This window comes from Panthera onca, chromosome X (assembly GCF_046562875.1).
Source record: "Panthera onca isolate mPanOnc1 chromosome X, mPanOnc1 haplotype 2, whole genome shotgun sequence".
NCBI lineage: Eukaryota > Metazoa > Chordata > Mammalia > Carnivora > Felidae > Panthera > Panthera onca.
Genome location: NC_138357.1, coordinates 35,253,850 through 35,272,035, shown reverse-complemented (window position 1 = coordinate 35,272,035; position 18,186 = coordinate 35,253,850). Strand labels below are relative to the sequence as shown.

At 37.6% G+C, this 18,186-nt stretch overlaps 1 protein-coding gene across 1 annotated transcript in view; it reads left to right on the top strand.

Annotated features, from left to right (window-relative positions):
- HTR2C (5-hydroxytryptamine receptor 2C) overlaps positions 1–18,186 on the top strand; it is a 272,146-nt gene that overhangs the window by 112,177 nt on the left and 141,783 nt on the right. The window contains exon 3 of the mRNA XM_081794046.1: positions 1,574–1,887. Within this exon, the coding sequence (XP_081650172.1) occupies positions 1,574–1,887 (314 nt within the window). The remainder of the gene's footprint in view (positions 1–1,573; positions 1,888–18,186) is intronic.

Here is an 18,186-nt window from a genome sequence, read left to right as displayed (position 1 = left end):
CAGATTATTTGAAAAAAAAATCATTATCTATGTCACCCTCTGTATGTTGCTTAGAATGCCAGGTAACTTTGACTAATGAGGAAGTTATGATAAGCAAAATGTCTGAAATAGTAGTTTTCTATCCTCTGTAGAATGAGAGAGTCAAAATATTTTCATGACTGCTGCGTTATCTTAAAAGACATAGACATGCATTAGCAAGATATTAAGAGAAATGATTTTTAAATCCTCTAGAAAATTACTACAACATTTTACTTGAATTTTAAAATGCTAATAATTGTTCAGGCCAAGTGTTCCAGTTTAAGTTTAGAAAGTATTGCGTGTGTGCAACTCCGTGCGTGTAATAATTAGCGATTGTTATGATAGTCGCAATCAAAACATAGAATGCACATTCGCAGGCAGTCCTTGCCTTTAAGCAAGAAATATTGAATATGCTTGTCTTTCTTGTCTATTTTATTCATGAAAATAAACGTTAGTTTTATTTGATCCTTTAGGGATGTACCCTTTGAGAGGGCACTTGATGTATGGAACCTCCATAAATCTCATATCACTCCTGGGGGAAGTTAAATTGGGGTGAGCGAAACATAACCACGTCCATCTCTATTGCATTAGTTTGCCACCCAGCCTGACATTCCTACTAGCAGAATCTGCAAAACCACGGTCATGAGAAATGCACATTTTAAATGACCGAGGAGATTTTGTATCGAGCACAGGAAAAGCAGCGAACCCGTAGGAACTGGTCATCACCACAAATCAATCATTTTCTAGCCTGGAACAGGGCCCAGAAAACATAGGACAGAAATGAGGAGAGTGTTAGACAGAAGGAAAGTTTATTAATATGTATGGACCCGCATAAAGTCACTCTGCAGCTGTGAGAAGGTAAGAAGAGTTCTAGAAAGAACTCTCTTGGGTTGCCAAAACCCACTCTCCCTCTTCCAACATCTTGCCTGAAGTTTGTCTGAGGACAATTTATTCCTTCTTAGCTTTTCATTTAAAAAGGCAATGTTCAATTTTCTTGTCACAGTCCTGGATACTTAAAGGACAATCTCCTTTCCTTCTGTTGTCATTTGTCTCAGAAAACATCTAGAAGAAATTACTATTTAAAACATATAAAAACAGACCATTACAGGAAATCAAACAATACTTTGGCTTTATATTGCTTGTATAGAGCAGATGTTTAAAACACAGGGTTTGAAATCAGTGACACCTGAATATGGACCCTGCCCCTGCCACCTAGTGGCCCATATTGGCTGGAGAAAGTCACTTAACCTCTCTGAACCTCAGTCTCCTCGGCTACATGATGGATACAAACCAGTACTGACCCCACGAAGTTGTTGTGTGAGACCCAACGAGATTATATATTTATATGTCCATAAGTTAAGTGCTTGACTCATAATGAGCTCTCAATAAAAATATCCTTGGATAGAAAGAAGAAATACTGAGATTTAATTAAGAGACCGGAAATATTGATGATGGTAATGATTCTTGAAGGCAAAGTAGTTGTTTTGCATAAGCAATTTATTGCGTATAAGCAATACAATATGAACCTGACGATTTTTTTTTTCTTCATTTTCAGCGTGCACCTCATTGGCCTACTGGTTTGGCAATTTGATATTTCTGTGAGCCCTGTTGCAGCTCTAGTAACTGACATTTTCAATACCTCCGATGGTGGACGCTTCAAATTCCCAGACGGGGTACAAAACTGGCCAGCACTTTCCATCGTCATAATAATCATCTTGACGATAGGTGGCAACATTCTCGTTATCATGGCAGTAAGCTTGGAAAAGAAACTGCACAATGCCACCAATTACTTCTTAATGTCCCTAGCCATTGCTGATATGCTAGTGGGACTACTTGTCATGCCGTTGTCTCTGCTGGCAATCCTTTATGGTAAGTACACTTTTATTAGTTTTGAAAAACCTCAGATTAGATCGTAAATCTGCGCCAGGTATCACGGTAAACACCCATACGGTTAATGATTCTACTCGTATCATTTGGAAAATGAAGACAAAAGCAAACTGCATGACAGAAGAATTGGATGTGTGCACCATATTCATGAAATAAATCCGTAGCAGAGCTTTCACAAAGCAAAACAGACATTTTGTGATATATTAAAATCATCCAGAGATGCTCTATTGCCCCGTCTCCAGTTGTTAACAATGACAGTTGGCTTGCAATGTACAGAATGGGACAGTGGCAGAAACCTGTTCTCCCCCCTATGTTCTGGGCAGTACGCAGACCTGGTATCATCTCTTATACAAAGAAGGAAAAAGAGACTCACCGTCTTTCGTAAATATATTGGAAGTGATCTTTTTAAATGTTTGCCAACTAAGTGCTTGGCACATATTAAATACTCAATAACAGCCATTCGTCTTCATGGAGTCTATAATTTATGTTTTTACAAGGCGGTAGGGGCTAACAAATTAATGACTAATTACGTAAGTGCCAGGTCACATCATCACAATACAATCCAGGCATTTAAAGTTTTCATGATATTGATTTTAGAGAGGTTTTTAATGTTTCCTTTTCATGTTGTGCCATCTCTTTACCCTATGCATTTCATATTTTGCATTTTTATTCAAGTGTAATTAACATACCGTGTTATATCAGTTATATTAGTTTCAGGTGTATTAGTGATTAATGTTATAGTGTTGCATACAGTGTAACTAGTGTTATATTAGTTACGTGAGTTTCAGGTGTACAATATAATGATTGAACAATTCTATGTTCCTCAAAGCTCATCAAGATAATAGCACTCTTCCTGCCCTTCATCTATTTCACTCATCCCCCCCACACTTCCCCTCTGGCAAATACCAGCTTGTTCTCTGTATTGAAGAGTCTGGTTTTTTTTTATTTGTCTTTTTTAATTTGTTTTGTTTCTTAAATTCCACATATGAGTGCAATCATATGGTATTTGACTTTCTGACTGACGTCAATTAGCATTATACTTTCTAGGTCCATCCGTACTGTTGCAAATTACAAGATTTCATTCTCTTTTATGGCTGAGTAATACTCCATAGTATCCATAGGCCACATTTTCTTTCTTCATTCATATATCGATGGGCACTTGGGTTGCTTCCATATCTTGGCTATTGTAAATAATGCTGCAGTAAGCACAGGGATGCATATATGTTTTTGAATTAGTGTTTTCATTTTCTCTGGTTACATACCCAGTAGTGGAATGACTGGATCATATGACTATTCTATTTTTTTAATTTTAAACATAAAGAAAAAATCCTCAGGGATTCCAGGTAAAAATAAGGAATGATTTATAGGAGCAAAAGAATGAGACTGACCTCACAAGTAACAAAAACAACAAAGCAAAGGAATAGTGAAGCAATATTTTTCAAAAAGTCAACCATTTGTAAGACGTTTTTTCAAAGGCAAATCTATAGAGAGAACAGATCACTAGTTTCCAGGGACTGAAAGTGGGAGGATGACTGAAAAGGAGTATTTATTTGGTATATCTTAGTCTGGTAGTGGTGTGTATTGTACAGATATATATATGCATATATATATATATATATATACACACACACACATACATATATGCATATATATAATTGTATATACACATATAATTTATATACATATATACATATATATATACACATATATAATTACATATACATATATAATTTAAATTTTTACATATACACATCTATAATCTATAATCTATATTTTTATTATACAATATAAATATAATATGTAAATATCATATATATACACTCAAAATTTGAAAAACTATAAATCCTTGTGTGCAATTTTAAAAGGGTGAATTTTACTGTATATAAAGTATACTTTAAACTAAAAAAAAGAAAAAATATACTCAAAGTTTGAAATGAAGAGTTTGACATCCAGACATGCTAGCCATCGAGTCTATAAAAAGTTCAAAAATATGTTAAACTCAGAGAGTTCTGAACCCATAAGCCGTGCTTAAGAAATTAAATGGTGGGGACACCCAGGTGGCTCAGTCGGTGAAGCGTCCAACTTCAGCTCATGTCATGATCTCACAGTTTGTGGGTTCGAGCCCCACGTCGGGCTCTGTGCTGGCAACTCAGAGCCTGGAGCCTGCTTCGGGTTCTGTGTCTCCCCCTCTCTCTGCCCCTCCCCTGCTCACGCTCTGTCTCTCTCTCTCAAAGACAAATAAAAGTTAAAAAATTAAAAAAACAAAATAAATGGTGGATGACATTCAACTAACCAAGGAATGACTGGGAAAATTTCATCCAAAAGACTGATGATGAGCATTTAATATGAGTCATTTTAGAGTAAAGACAAGAATAAACGTGATATAAGGGCAGAAGAACACTGTTATAGGTTACACAATACATATTATATGTTATATATTCTTAAAAAATCAAAAAAATGCAATTAAATTTAGGAAGAGAATAGAAAGGGAAAGAGGAAGAGGAAAGTAAAATAATTTTATTGATTTTTCTATACACAAAAGGTGGGAGTTAAATGATACCATAAAAAAATTGGCAGGGCGCCTGGTGGCTCCGTGGTTAAGCATCTGACTTGGACTCAGGTCATGCTCTCGCAGTTGGTAAGTCCCACATCGAGTGAACTCATGCCCTGCTTTGGGTGAGTTCGAGCCCCGCTTTGGGTAAAAACGTGAGTCCCGGGTGAGCCCCGCTCCTCTTTCTCTTTCTCTCCTTCCCTCCCTCCCTCTCTCTCTCTGTCTCTCTCCCTTCTTCTCTGTCTGCCTCTTGCTCACTTGTGCCGTCTCTCTTTCTTAAGAAAAATTGGCAAACCAGCGGGTGGAGCTCCAGTGTATTATGCTAAGTGAAATAAGTCAGTCAGAGAAAGACAAATACCATATGATTTCACTCATACGTGGAATTTAAGAAAAAAAAAAAAAAGATCAACATGGGGGAAGAAAAGGGAGAGGCAAACCATAAAACAGACCCTTAACTATAGAGAACAAACTAAGGGATGCTGGAGGGGAGGTGGGGGGGGGATGGGTTAAGTGGGTGTGATGGGCATTAAGGGGGGCACTTGTTGGCATGAGCACTGGGTGTTATACGTAAGTGATGAATTGCTAAATTCTATACCTGAAGTCAATACTACACTATATGTTGATTAACTAGAATTTAAATAAAAATTTGAAAAAAAAATTGGCAAACCAAAAATTAACAGATTTAATAAGAAAACAGTGGTTTAAGGGCATTGAACATGATACAAAGAAACCATGATATAAATGTGATATTAAAGGGGTGCCTGGGTAGGGGTCGGTTAAGCGACTGACTTCGGGTCAGGTCATGATCTCACAGTTTGTGAGTCCGACCCCCCCATTGGGCTCTGTGCGGACAGCTCGGAGCCTGGAACCTGCTTCGAATTCTGTGTCTCCCTCTCTTTCTGCCCCTCCCCCACTCACGCTCAGTCTCTCTCTTTCTCTCTCTCTCTGGCAAAAATAAATAAGCATTAAATAAATAAATAAATAAATAAATAAATAAATGTGATATTAAAGTTAACCACTAAAACAAACAAGCAAAAACTTCCCAAAACATCAAAAGAAATATAATTAGTGAGAAAGAAAAAAAAAATCAACTGGAGGAAGAAACACAAGAAAATATAACATCACGCTTTCAACATTATGACAGGAAAACAAATATATCAGTAACAGCAACAAACTTGAATGAACCTAAAAGACAATTAAGAATGAAAAATTTTTAGGGGCGCCTGGGTGGCTCAGTCGGTTGAGCGTCCGACTTCGGCTCAGGTCACGATCTCGCGGTCCGTGAGTTCGAGCCCCGCGTCAGGCTCGGTGCTGAGTTTCAGATTCTGTGTCTCGCTCTCTCTCTGACCCTCCCCCGTTCATGCTCTGTCTCTCTCTGTCTCAAAAATAAACAAACGTTAAAAAAAATTAAAAAATAAAAAAAAAAAAGAATGAAAAATTTTTACTTTGACTTAAAAAGGAAAACCCAGCTATATTCTGTATACATGAGAAACTCTTAAAACCCAGTGATTTAGGGGCGCCTGGGCAGCTCAGTCGGTTAAGCGGCCGACTTTGGCTCAGGTCATGATCTCGCGGTCTGTGGGTTCAAGCCCGGCGTCGGGCTCTGTGCTGACCGCTCAGAGCCTGGAGCCTGTTTCAGATTCTGTGTCTCCCTCTCGCTGACCCTCCCCTGTTCATGCTCTGTCTCTGTCTCAAAAATAAATAAAACGTTAAAAAAAATTTTAAAAAAATAAAATAAAATAAATTAAAAACAAATAAAACCCAGTGATTTATAATGGTTAAAAATAAAGGAATGAGCAAAAGTGTACCAAGCAAATGGAAGCATTATGAAAACAGAAATCATGATTTGATGCCTAAAAAGTAAATTTCAAATGAAAAAAGCAGTACAAGTAAAAAAGGATGCTTATTTATAAAAAAAACCATAATTAACAATACAGATATAGCAGTTAAGCATATCTACACCACCAATGACACAGAAATACTCTTTATAAAGCAAAATGAAAGAACATGGAAGGAGACCTTTATGAATACATTCTGCTAATGGGAGATTTTAACATACCATATTCAGCATAACAAAGACCGGACCAAAAAATAAAAAGCATATATAGCTCTTATGGAAGTATGTTGAACTTGAAACTTAAAGTTCTATTTTCATAACCTTATCGAAGGAGAGTATACTTTCTTCATAAATACACATGGAACACTCACGAAAATCAATAAAATATTAGGCCACAAAGAAAATATTAGAGCAGTAAAAATATCACAAAAAGTACTTTCTGCTAAGAAGGCAATATTAAAAAATATTAACAAAAGTTTAAAGACCATCTCATGTTGATGTTACAGCAAATTTTTAAACAACTCTTCATCGGGGCGCCTGGGTGGCTCAGTCAGATAAGCATCCGACTTTGGCTCAGGTCATGATCTCGCGGTCCGTGAGTTCGAGCCCCGCGTCGGGCTCTGTGCTGACAGCTGGGAGCCTGGAGCCTGTTTCAGATTCTGTGACTCCCTCTCTCTCGGCCCCTCCCCCATTCATGCTGTCTCTCCCTCTCTCAAAAATAAATAAATATTAAAAAAAAACCAAAACAACTCTTCATCAAAAGGAGGCATGCAAACTGAAATTACAGATTTCTCTAGGAATATGATAGCATAAACACTGCATATAAAAATCTATACAATATGATAGCATAAATAATGCATATAAAAATCTATACAATATACTTAAAGCAGTGATCAGTGGAAAATTCATAGCCCTAATCACATTTATCAGTAAAAATAAAAGCATGCAAATGAATTAAATTCCCAGCAAGCAACCTTAAAAACAAACAAACAAACAAAAAAAAACTATAGGGACCCCTGGGTGGCTCAGTAGGTTAAGTGTCCGACTTCGGCTCAGGTCATGATCTCGCGGTCCATGAGTTGAAGCCCCGCGTCGGGCTCTGTGCTGTCACCACAGAGCCCACTTCAAATCCTGTCTCCCTCTCTCTCTGCCCCTCCTCTGCTGGTCCTCTCTCTCATTCTCTCTCTCAAAAGTAAAGAAATAAACTTAAAATATATATATATAAAGTAAGCCAAAAGAAAGCACAAAGAAGAAAAAAAACTAAAGAGAAAAGCAGAAATTGAATGAGAATAGAAAACAATACACCTAATTAATAAATCAAAATCTTGGTTTAGAAAAAATGTTTTAAACAAAATAGAAAATCATCACCTAACTTTAAAAAGGGAAGAAAGCATAAATTTATAAAGTACGATATGATAAGGTGATTAACAAATGAAACAAAATGCCTTTTTAAATCATGAGATAACTTTGTAGGTTTGTATGCAAGTCAATTCAGAACAATAGAAAATAGGTAATTTCCCAAGTGGAAGAATCCAATTACAATGGGCAGAGGACCTGAATACACATTTTTTTTTTCAAAGACGACATACAGATACTCAGCAGGTACATGAAAAGATGCTCAACATCACTGATCATCAGAGAAAACGCAAAGCAAAACCAGAATGAGATATCACCTTACAAATGTCAGAATGGCTGGAATCAAAAAGACAACAAATAACAAGTATTGGTGAGGACGTGGAAAAAAAGAACCTTCATGCACTGTTGGTCGGAATGTAAACTGGTACACCCACTGTGTAAAATAGTATGGAAGTTCCTAAAAACATCAAAAATAGAAATACCATAGGAGCCAATAATTCCACTACTGGGCCTTTATCCAAAGGAAAAAAACCCCACTAAATTAAAGATATGTGCACCCCTATGTTTACTGCAGCGTTATTTCCAATAGCCAAGCTATGGAAGCCTATTTGTTCTTCCTAAAGTAATTTATCAATTAATTCTATTCCGATAAAAATGACGAGATTTTTATTTTTTTTTTAAAAAAATGGTATGTTGTCATAAAAACATTTAACATAAGATCTACCCTCTTAACAAATTTTTAAGTGTACATACGTTATTATTGACTACAGGTTCGATGATGTACAGCAGATATCTAGAGCTTATTCATTTTGTTTGACTGAAACTTTATCCCTGTTGATAAGTTCCCATTTTCCGTTCCCTCAATCTCTCGGCCACCACCATTCTACTTTTTTTTTTTTTTTCATGCTTATTTAATTTTGAGAGAGAGAGAGAGACAGAACATGAGTGAGGGAAAGGCAGAGAGAACGGGAGAAACACAATCCGAAGCAGGCTCCAGGCTCCGAGCTGTCAGCACAGAGCCCGACGTGGGGCTCCAACCCACGAACTGTGAGATCATGACCCGAGCCGAAGTCGGACGCTTAACCGACTGAGCCACCCGAGCACCCCCACTCTACTCTTTGATTCTATGAATTTGACTATTTCAGATACCTCAAATAAAATGGACTCAGGCAGTATTTGTCTTTCTGTGACTGGTTGCTTGCACTTAGCCTAATGTCCTCAAGGTTTATCCGTGCTGTCTCATATTGCAGAATCTCCCCCTTTTTAAGGCTAAACAGTATTCCATTGCGCACCTATATATGACATTTTCTTTTTTCGTTCATCTGTTGGTGGACATTCGGGTTGTTTCCGCATCCTGGGTACTGTGAACGGTGCGTCCGTGAACGCAGGAGTGTTGATATCTCTTCAAGATCCTGGTTTCAGTTCTTTTGGACAATACCCAGAAGTGAGATGGTTGTATCAGGTGATAGTTCTGTTTTTAATTTTTGAGGATCCTTCACAGTGTTTCCCACAGCAGCTGCACCGTATTGTGCTTCCACCCATCAGGAGTGAGGGTTCCGTTTTCTCCACATCCTCGCCTTGTTATTATTTCTTGTCGTTTTGATTAACCGTCCTGACAGGTGTGGGGTGCTAGCTCACTGTGGTTTTGATCTGCATTTTTCTGATGATGAGTGATGTTGAGCCTGTTTTCATGTGCAGACTATCCATCTGTATATCATGTTTGGAGAAATGTTTACTCAAGCGCTTTGTCCATTTTTTAATTGGATTATTATGGGTTTTTTTGTTTGTTTGTTTTTTGTTTTCACTTGAGTTGTAAGAGTTCTTTATGCATTTTGGAGATTAACCCTTTATCAGAGATATAAGTTGCAAACATTCTCTCCCCTTTCAAAGTTTGCCTTTTCACTCTGCGATGGCTTCTTTTGCTGTGTAGAAGCTTCTTTGTGTTGTTTACTTTGTCGTTGCCCGTGCTTTGGGTGTCATATCCCTAAAAGCAGTGCCCAGACCAATGTCATGTAGATTTTCCCCTACGCTTTCTTCCAGGGGTTTTCCAGGTTCACGTCTTATGTTTGAGTCTTTTGGATGCGTATCTTACAAGAAACTTTGTTTTCGTGTTTATTTATTTATCTTGTGGGGGGGGGAGGGGCAGAGAGAAGAGGACAGAGGATCTGAAGCAGGCTTTGCGCTAACAGCTCCAGAGAGCCGGAAGCGAAGCGTGAACTCACAAACCGTGAAATCGTCACTTGTGCCGCAGTCAGAGTCTGTGCTGGCAGCTCGGAGCCTGGAGCCTGCTTCAGATTCTGTGTCTCCCTCTCTGTCTCTCTACCTCTCCCCCACTCACGCGCTGTCTTTGTCTCTCAAAAATGAATAAACGTTAAAAAGAAATAAAAGAAAAAGTTAATTCATCTGTAACCTAGGTATGGAAAGGAATTTTAACTATGACTCAAAATTCGGATCTAGTAAAGCAGAAGATTGATATTTTTGCATAATAATAATTACAATACTACATGGCAAAAACACCAGTAGAAAGGTTCCAAACAGGTAACAAACTCAGACAAAATATTTGCAATGCATATCATCGATAAAGGGCTAATATTCCTAATATATAACGACTTTTTAAATACTGAGGTAAAAAGGGGTGCCTGGGGAGCTCAGTCGTTTGGGTGTCCAGCTCCTGGTTTCTCCTCAGGTCATGATTTCATGGTTCGTGAGTTTAAGCCCCACATCGGGGTCTGTGCTGACAGTGCGGAGCCTGCTTGGGATTCTCTCTCTCCCTCTCTCTCTGCCCTTCCCCTGCCCACTCTCCCTCTGTCTCTCTCTCTCTTTCAAAATAAATAAATAAGCTTTAAAAAAATAAATAAATTAAACTGAGGTAAAAAGATCCAACACTTAACAGGGCAAAAAAAAAAACAAAAACAAAACTGAACTAAAGATATGAGCAGGCCATTGGTGAATTTTTTTACTATATTTTCAAACATTTGTAAATACTTGAATTATATATACACATTTATATATACGGTCCTTAAATATATGGCAGTGCTTAATTTCAATCATTGTAAGAGAAAGGCAAAATTAATGACACTGATACCATTTTTTATTTATCAGATTGGCAAAATTTATTTTATTATTTTTTAATTTATTTATTTAATTCAAGTATAGTTAGCATACAGTTTTATATGAATTTCCAGTGCACAACATAATGATTCAACAGTTCTATACATTACTCAGAGTTCATCGCCATAAGCGTACCCTTAATCCCTTTCATCGATTTCACCCATCCCCCCTCCCCTCTCCCCTCTGGCAAGCAGCAGCTTATTCTCTCTACTGAAATGTCTGCCTTTTCTGTTTGCCTTTTTTCTTTGTTCATTTGTTTTGTTTCTTAAATTCCACACATGAGCGAAATCATATGGTATTCGTCTTTCTGCAAGTGACTCATTTCACTTAGCGTGACACCCTCTAGATCCATCCATGTTGTTGCAAACAGAGATTGGCAAAGTTTTAAAAGCTTCACATGGCACTGTGGCAAGGCTATGGGACATAGGCAGCCTCATATATGAGTGGTGGGCACGCCAGCTGGTACAGTAGTTATAGAGAGGAATTTGGCAATACTGATCAAAATGGCAAATGAATTTACATTTTAGCCCAGCCCCCCCCCCCCCCCCAAAATCTACCCTGGATAATAAACCTCTGATAAAACAAAAATATGTATGAATAAGGTTATTTGTGTGAGAATCGTTTGTCATTGCAAATATATTTGAAGCAACCTACGTGCCCTGACAAAAGAGATCAATTGAATGTACTATAGAATATCCACATAATGGAGTACCATGAAACTATCGACAAGAAGAAAGTTCTCTATGAACTAATATGGAGCGATTTCCACCATGTATCATCAAGTGAGAAAAGCAAAATGCAAAAGGGGAGATAGAGTATACTATTTCTGTAAGAAAACGGGCAAATACAAAAACATACACATGTCATCTTAGTTTTATAAAAGAGAAATACAGAATAGTTAAATGGGAAACTAGCAGTGAGATTTATTACCTTCAGGGGGAAGGTGGAAACTGGAAAGAGGGGCTGGGGATGGGAGAATCATCCTTCTCTGAATATACATCCTATACAATTTTGACTTCAGAAACTGTGCTAATGTTTTATATATTAAAAGCATAGGGATTGGGAGAAAACTCTAAAATGGATTATGTACAGAATCAAATGAACCTAACTCTATTAGGAATCAATAACATAACGACACTGAGTAGGGAGTATAAAAATAACCCTAACCCATATAACTTGTAAGCACTATTTTTGTACTGTCTACACAATGGAAAAAGAAAAATATAAAGAAATGAATTGTAGTATGAGGTTTTATGCTATCAGAAATACACGATGGCAATTCTGCAACTACTTCCTGTGTATTCTGGGATGGGATAAGGGCGGAAGAATACCAAAGATCATAGAAACCAAGTTTCTCACTGTTGCGTGAGGAAGTTGAAAGCTTGGAAGGGGGAAGCAAGTAATGAGTCCTGTGATGTTGGATTAATTTTCATGACAGCGGTATGAAGTCATGGAGAAAATAACTAATAATAGTAACAATAATAATAATATAAATGGATGTAGAAATCAATATTCGTATACACGTGCATACTTAGAATTCTTTTCTACCTCTGCCCATGAAGAGGGCCTAAAAGCAACAACACATGAGTAGCAGTAAACAAAAATGGGAGTAGACATTTCTCCTTGGAGAAATGAGGTCCAGAGCAAGAACATTATAACATGATGGGCGGCTGGGTGGCTCAGTCAGTTAAGCATCTGACTTTGGCTCAGGTCATGATCTCACAGTTCGTAGGTTTGAGCCCCACGTCCAGCTCTGTGCTGACAGCTCAGAGCCTGGAGCCTGCTTTGGATTCTGTGTCTCCCTCTCTCTCTGCCCTCCCCTGCTCTCTCTCTCTCTCTCTCACCCTCTCAACAATAAATAAACATTAAAAAAATATTCTTTTAGATACCAGTCTCTCTGGCCAGAGTAATTGGCCAAAGAAGTCCCTGAGGTCAAATGTAGTTGAAATATCTTTTTTTTCCCCTCCCTTTTCTATGCCCTGGCTTTGCCAGAGGGATGGCTTTAGTCAGATAGCTGTGCTTTGATGGTGTGAGCACTAACATTTTGAAGAGATCCTTTCCTTTATGGCCAGTGGATCAGAAAAAAAGGGGGCCTCTGTAGGCTAGAGAGTATGGAAAGGAAATCCCATGGAGGAGAGAGCAGAATATAGGTTTTCCTAATTCTGTTTGAACCTGCACAAGTTCCAGTCTCAACCCTTAGCTCTAGGAACAAGATGGACCCTCAAGAAGCATAGAAAAATCTACAGGGAAGTGAACGGATTTAAACAATCATCCAAGTCTAGGACCATGCCCTGAGTGGCATGTGTGTGGGGGACAGACTCAAAGCAGCATAGGCAAAGGGTTTTGTTTGTTTGTCTGTTTTCAATTTTTTATTTCAATTCTAGTTACTTAACATATAGTGTAATATTGGTTTCAGGAGCATAATTCAGTGATTCATCACTTACATATAACATCCAGTGCTCATCATAACAAGTGCCCTCCTTAATGCCCATCACCCATTTAGCCCAACCCCCACCCACCTCCTCTCCAGCAACCCTCAATTTGTTCTCTATGGTGAAGAGTCTCTTATGGTTTATTTCCCTCTCTTTTTTCTCCCTTCCTATATGTTCTTCTGTTTTGTTTCCTAAATTTCACGTATGAGTGAAATCTTATGGTATTTGTCTTTCTCTGACTGACTTATTTTGCTTAGCATAATACACTCTAGCTCGATCCACATTGTTGCAAATGGCAAGATTCCATTCTTTTTGATGGTTGAGTAGTACTCCACTCTGTGTGTGTGTGTGTGTGTGTGTGTGTGTGTGTGTATCACATCTTTCTCCATTCATCAGTCAACGGACATTTGGGCTCTTTCCATAATTAGGCTACAGAATTTGGTAAAGATTTTGAAAACAAAAGATATTGAATCCATAGCCCACGGACATAAACATTATTTAGTCTGAACATAATTGGTTTGATTGCCCAGTAAACCAAACAAGTCACCATAACCAGCATGCTAGAGATAATTTTAACAGGACCCAGAGTCTACAAAATATTCAAAATGCAAATAATTCGATACAAAATTACTTGACATGAAAAATGTCCAGGAAATACTAAAAATTTTTAGGGGAAATGACTATCAACAGATGTCAACCCACAAATTACCTAGGTGTCGGGATGATCAGACAAAGCCTTTCAAGCAACTACCATAACAATACTCCACATCGTAATGAATGGAAATATGGAAGTTCTTCATAGAGAAAAAGAAACTATGAAAAAGAAGAAACTAAAAAATCTGAGTATTTTATGACAGAAAAATACAATATCTGAATTTTTTTTAATCACAGGATAGGTTCAATAATACAATAGAGATGACAGAGGAAAGAGCCTGGGAACTTGAAGATAAATTAATGTAAATCATCCAAAGTAAAGAATAGAGAGAAAGACTGAAGAAAAATGAACAAGACCTCAAGAACCTGGGACTCTATGTTTCATTGGAGCCTTAGGAGAGGAGAAAAAGATTGGTACAGAAAAAATTAAACAAAAAATAAGCAATTATTTTCTACATTTTATGAAAGACACAAATTTAGAGATTTGAGAAATTCATCAAGCCTCAAAAAAATGACACCAACACATGATAATCACATTGGTAAACACCAGCAATAAAAAGAATGAACTACTGATAGATAACACACAAAACATGGATAAGCCCTAAATAATTAAATGGAGTAAAAAGAGTCAGACAGAACAAAGAATACATACCCCCTAAGTCCGTTTATATAAAATTCTAGAAAATGCGAACCAATCTACAGTGGCAGAAGAAAGACCAGCTGTTGCTGGGGACCAATGGGAGTGGGGTGAGCAGATGAAAATGATCATTAAATGGCATGAGGAAAATTGGGGGCATAATGATGCCGTTTAGATCACTATAGATGCAGTATAGATCACTGCATGCGTGTGTGTGACAACATATCAAATTGTCCATTTAAATATGTAGTTTTTTATTAGTCAATTGCATCTCAACAAAGCTGTTAAAAACATTGTAAGGTACAGCTGAAGTAGTTTGTTACTACTGAAGTAGTTTGTTACAGCTGAAGTGCTTAGAGGAAGATTTATGGCATTAAATACTGATTTTAGAAAACTAAGAATGGTCTCAAACCAGGCCTCTAAGTTTCCATTGTAAGAAACTAAGAAATGAAGAGCAAATTAAATTCAATGCAAGCAGAAGGAAGGAATTGACAAAGTTCAGAGCAGAAATCGAAATGATTAACAATTGGGAAGTGACAGAGAAAAACCAGTGAAAACCAAAGCTGGTTCTTTTACAAGATTAATGAAAATGATAAGCCCCTAGCCAGACTGCTCTAGAAGAAAAGTGAAACAACTCAAATTACCAGTATCAGTTATGAAAGAGGAGCATCACTACAGACTTTACAGACATTGAAATATAGTAACAGAATATTAGGGAAAAACTATGCTTATCAATTCAACAACTTATATGAAATAGACTAAATCTCTTGAACATATAAACTAGCAAAGATCACTTAAAAATGGTTAACCATTATTTTTAAATATTTAAAAAGCTAATATTTAAATATTAAAATATTTAAAAAGCTTCCAAAAATATCTCCAGACCCAGATAGCTGCACTGGAAAATTCTATCAAATATTTCAGGAAGAGAACAATAAGAATTCTACACAATCTCTCCTAAGGAATAGAACCAAAAGGAATATAATCTTTATCATGTTACAAGACCAAAATTGTCCGAAGCATGGAGCCTGCTTCGGATTCTGTGTCTCTGTCTCTTTCTCTGCCCCTCCCCTGTTCCCACTCTGTCTTTCTCTCTCTCTCTCTCAAAAACAATTAACAAACATTAAATTTTAAAAAAATAATAAATTCTCAGAAAACTCTAATTTTATAGCTACAGAAATGGAAGATCATTCATCTGACAGTCAATTTTTGAACACCAGCTAAGTGCCAAACTATCTCAGTTCTGTGGCTCGTTTCGTGCACAAAACAGTAACAGAAACATTCTGCCTTGAAGGCTCAGGAGCCTAACTAAAAAGTTAGGTCAAGAAAAGAATCTTTGTCACCTCAAGCAAACTCACATACTCCTCTCTTAGGCTTTGATTTCCCCAAGGTCATGTGACAGACCAGTAGACTCTAATATTCATCTCACGTTTCATTATATCATTTTGAGACTCGCAGATTACTTTAAAACATCAGGACAGTTTTGGTTTATTTTGTTTGGAGGGACATATAAGGTACATTAGAGGAAAATCAGAAGTCAGGTTGTTCCCAAGAGTGTCAAGACATTTGACCTTCTGGTTTCTAAAGTGTACCAAGGTATTGGCAGAAATTAAGGCAGTTTTGTGAATTGGTTCAGTGCCTCAAATGTTCATTTGGTGTTTAAGGCCTTTGGTTGTCATTGAGATATTTAGTTCACAATATGCTTCAAAATGATTACTCTTGCTCCCATAAATATGTAAGTTTTTTTTTTCTTGCATTGGTGAACCTCTACAATAACTTCATGTCTCTAGTTTAAAAAAAAAAAATGTTACTGCTATAAATTTCTTCCTCTCTTGAAACCTCTGCTCACGCTAAAACTCTGGAAGGTTCTACCATGGTAATAGGTAGGATACTGTCCTTCTAGTCTGGATATAAAAAGAGATGTAATTAATACGGTATAATTCAATAATGTATCCAATTAATAGGGTGCAGTTAAATAACATGCATGGACACACTGAGAGGTTCAGGCACCCGTGTTCCCAATTTCCCATTTCTTTCCAACTGTTTTTTTTTTTCATCCATTTCTCACTTTAATTCTACCTTTAGAAAATTTTTTTAAAGTTTATTTGTTTTGAGAAAGAGAGAGTGCCCGTGCGTACCAGTGGGGGAGGGGCAAAGAGAGAGGGAGAGAGAGAATCCGAAGCTCTGTTAGCACAGAGCCAGCAGCAGGGCTCAAACCCATGAACTGTGAGATCATGACCTGAGCCGAAACCAAGAGTCAGACGCTCAACCAATTGAGTCATCCAGGAACCCCTTGAACTCCACTTTTATTTAAAAAACGGAACTACTCATCAATGGACTAAGAGCATTAAACTTAAGAAATGTTAAATGGAGACCTGGGAACAGGTATCAGAATTTGCAAATTTCTAATGCAAGGGAGCACACGTGATTAAATTTAATAAAGTTCAGTCACATTTCAATGCAATGATACAGAAACTCTCAGGGTTTAGATATTTAAGTCAGGAATGATTGAGAATGAAATACAGCAATTAAAGCAGAACTTTTCAAATTGGGTGTCTTAGACACTACATCTTGATTTTAGTACAGCAGAATCATTCATAAATGAGGGAAGCTATTCAAATGTACTCGAAAGTTCGTTATATAACTTGTGAAAGTCTCAGAATCTCTTATGCTATAAGCTACAGTTTTACTTAGAGGATGGTTATTTTTACCTTTACATTATTCTTGTTCATTTATTATTTTATTTATTTATTTACTTTTAAATTTACATCCAAGTTAGTTAGCATATAGTGCCACAATGACTTCAGGAGTAGATTCCTTAATGCCCTTATCTTTCCATTATTGGGCTACCCCCAGGTCCCCTCCCAAGCCAACTAGTAGGGTTCTCTAGGTACCTTTTAACTCTCTCGAAGGAATGAATCATGCCCTCTGGTTTCCTGCACCAGAATTTTCAGGCTCATGATACAGAACGGACTGACTGATGCGATATGCCTAAGAACACCGTAAACCCGCGACAGTTGACGAGTATGAGTGAAGCACTATTTCTGCATACAGATTGGCAAAATGCCTGATGGCCATTAGCTGTGTTTAAATAGATGACAACTACAGTCACAAGCACTCATATCCTGTTCCTCACCTGACAGGCTCCAACTCCAGGTGTCCCCGTCCTCTGTTACCAGCCTAGGACCTCCTTTTTTTGACACTCTCAGTTGAATTGCTAGACTCCGTGGCACACAATGAACTCATTGCAAAGCATCTCTAAGTTCCATCATAGCAATGAGATATTCTAGGTTCTTCTATTAAAAACAAAACAAAACAAAACAAAACAAAACAACCACTTTAGGGCGCCTGGGAGGGTCGGTTAAGCATCCCACTCTTGACTTTGGCTCAGGTCGTGATCTCATGGTTTGCGGGTTCGAGCCCCATGTCGGGCTCTGTGCTGACAGTGCTGAGCCTGCTTAGGATTCTCTCTCTTCCTCTCTCGCTCAGCCTCTCCCCTGCTCTCTCTCTCTCTCTCTCAAAATAAATAGAAAAATAAACTTAAGAAGCCACTTGTATTATTATGTCATATTTAATAATATGGTAACAATTTTGAAAATACGTGGTTCAGGGATCAGATGGAGTAGGCTCACTTTTCCCTGCTACTCTCCTGTAAATACAACTACATACCCTGTAAAGAACTGGACAGTTATAAAAGGACTCT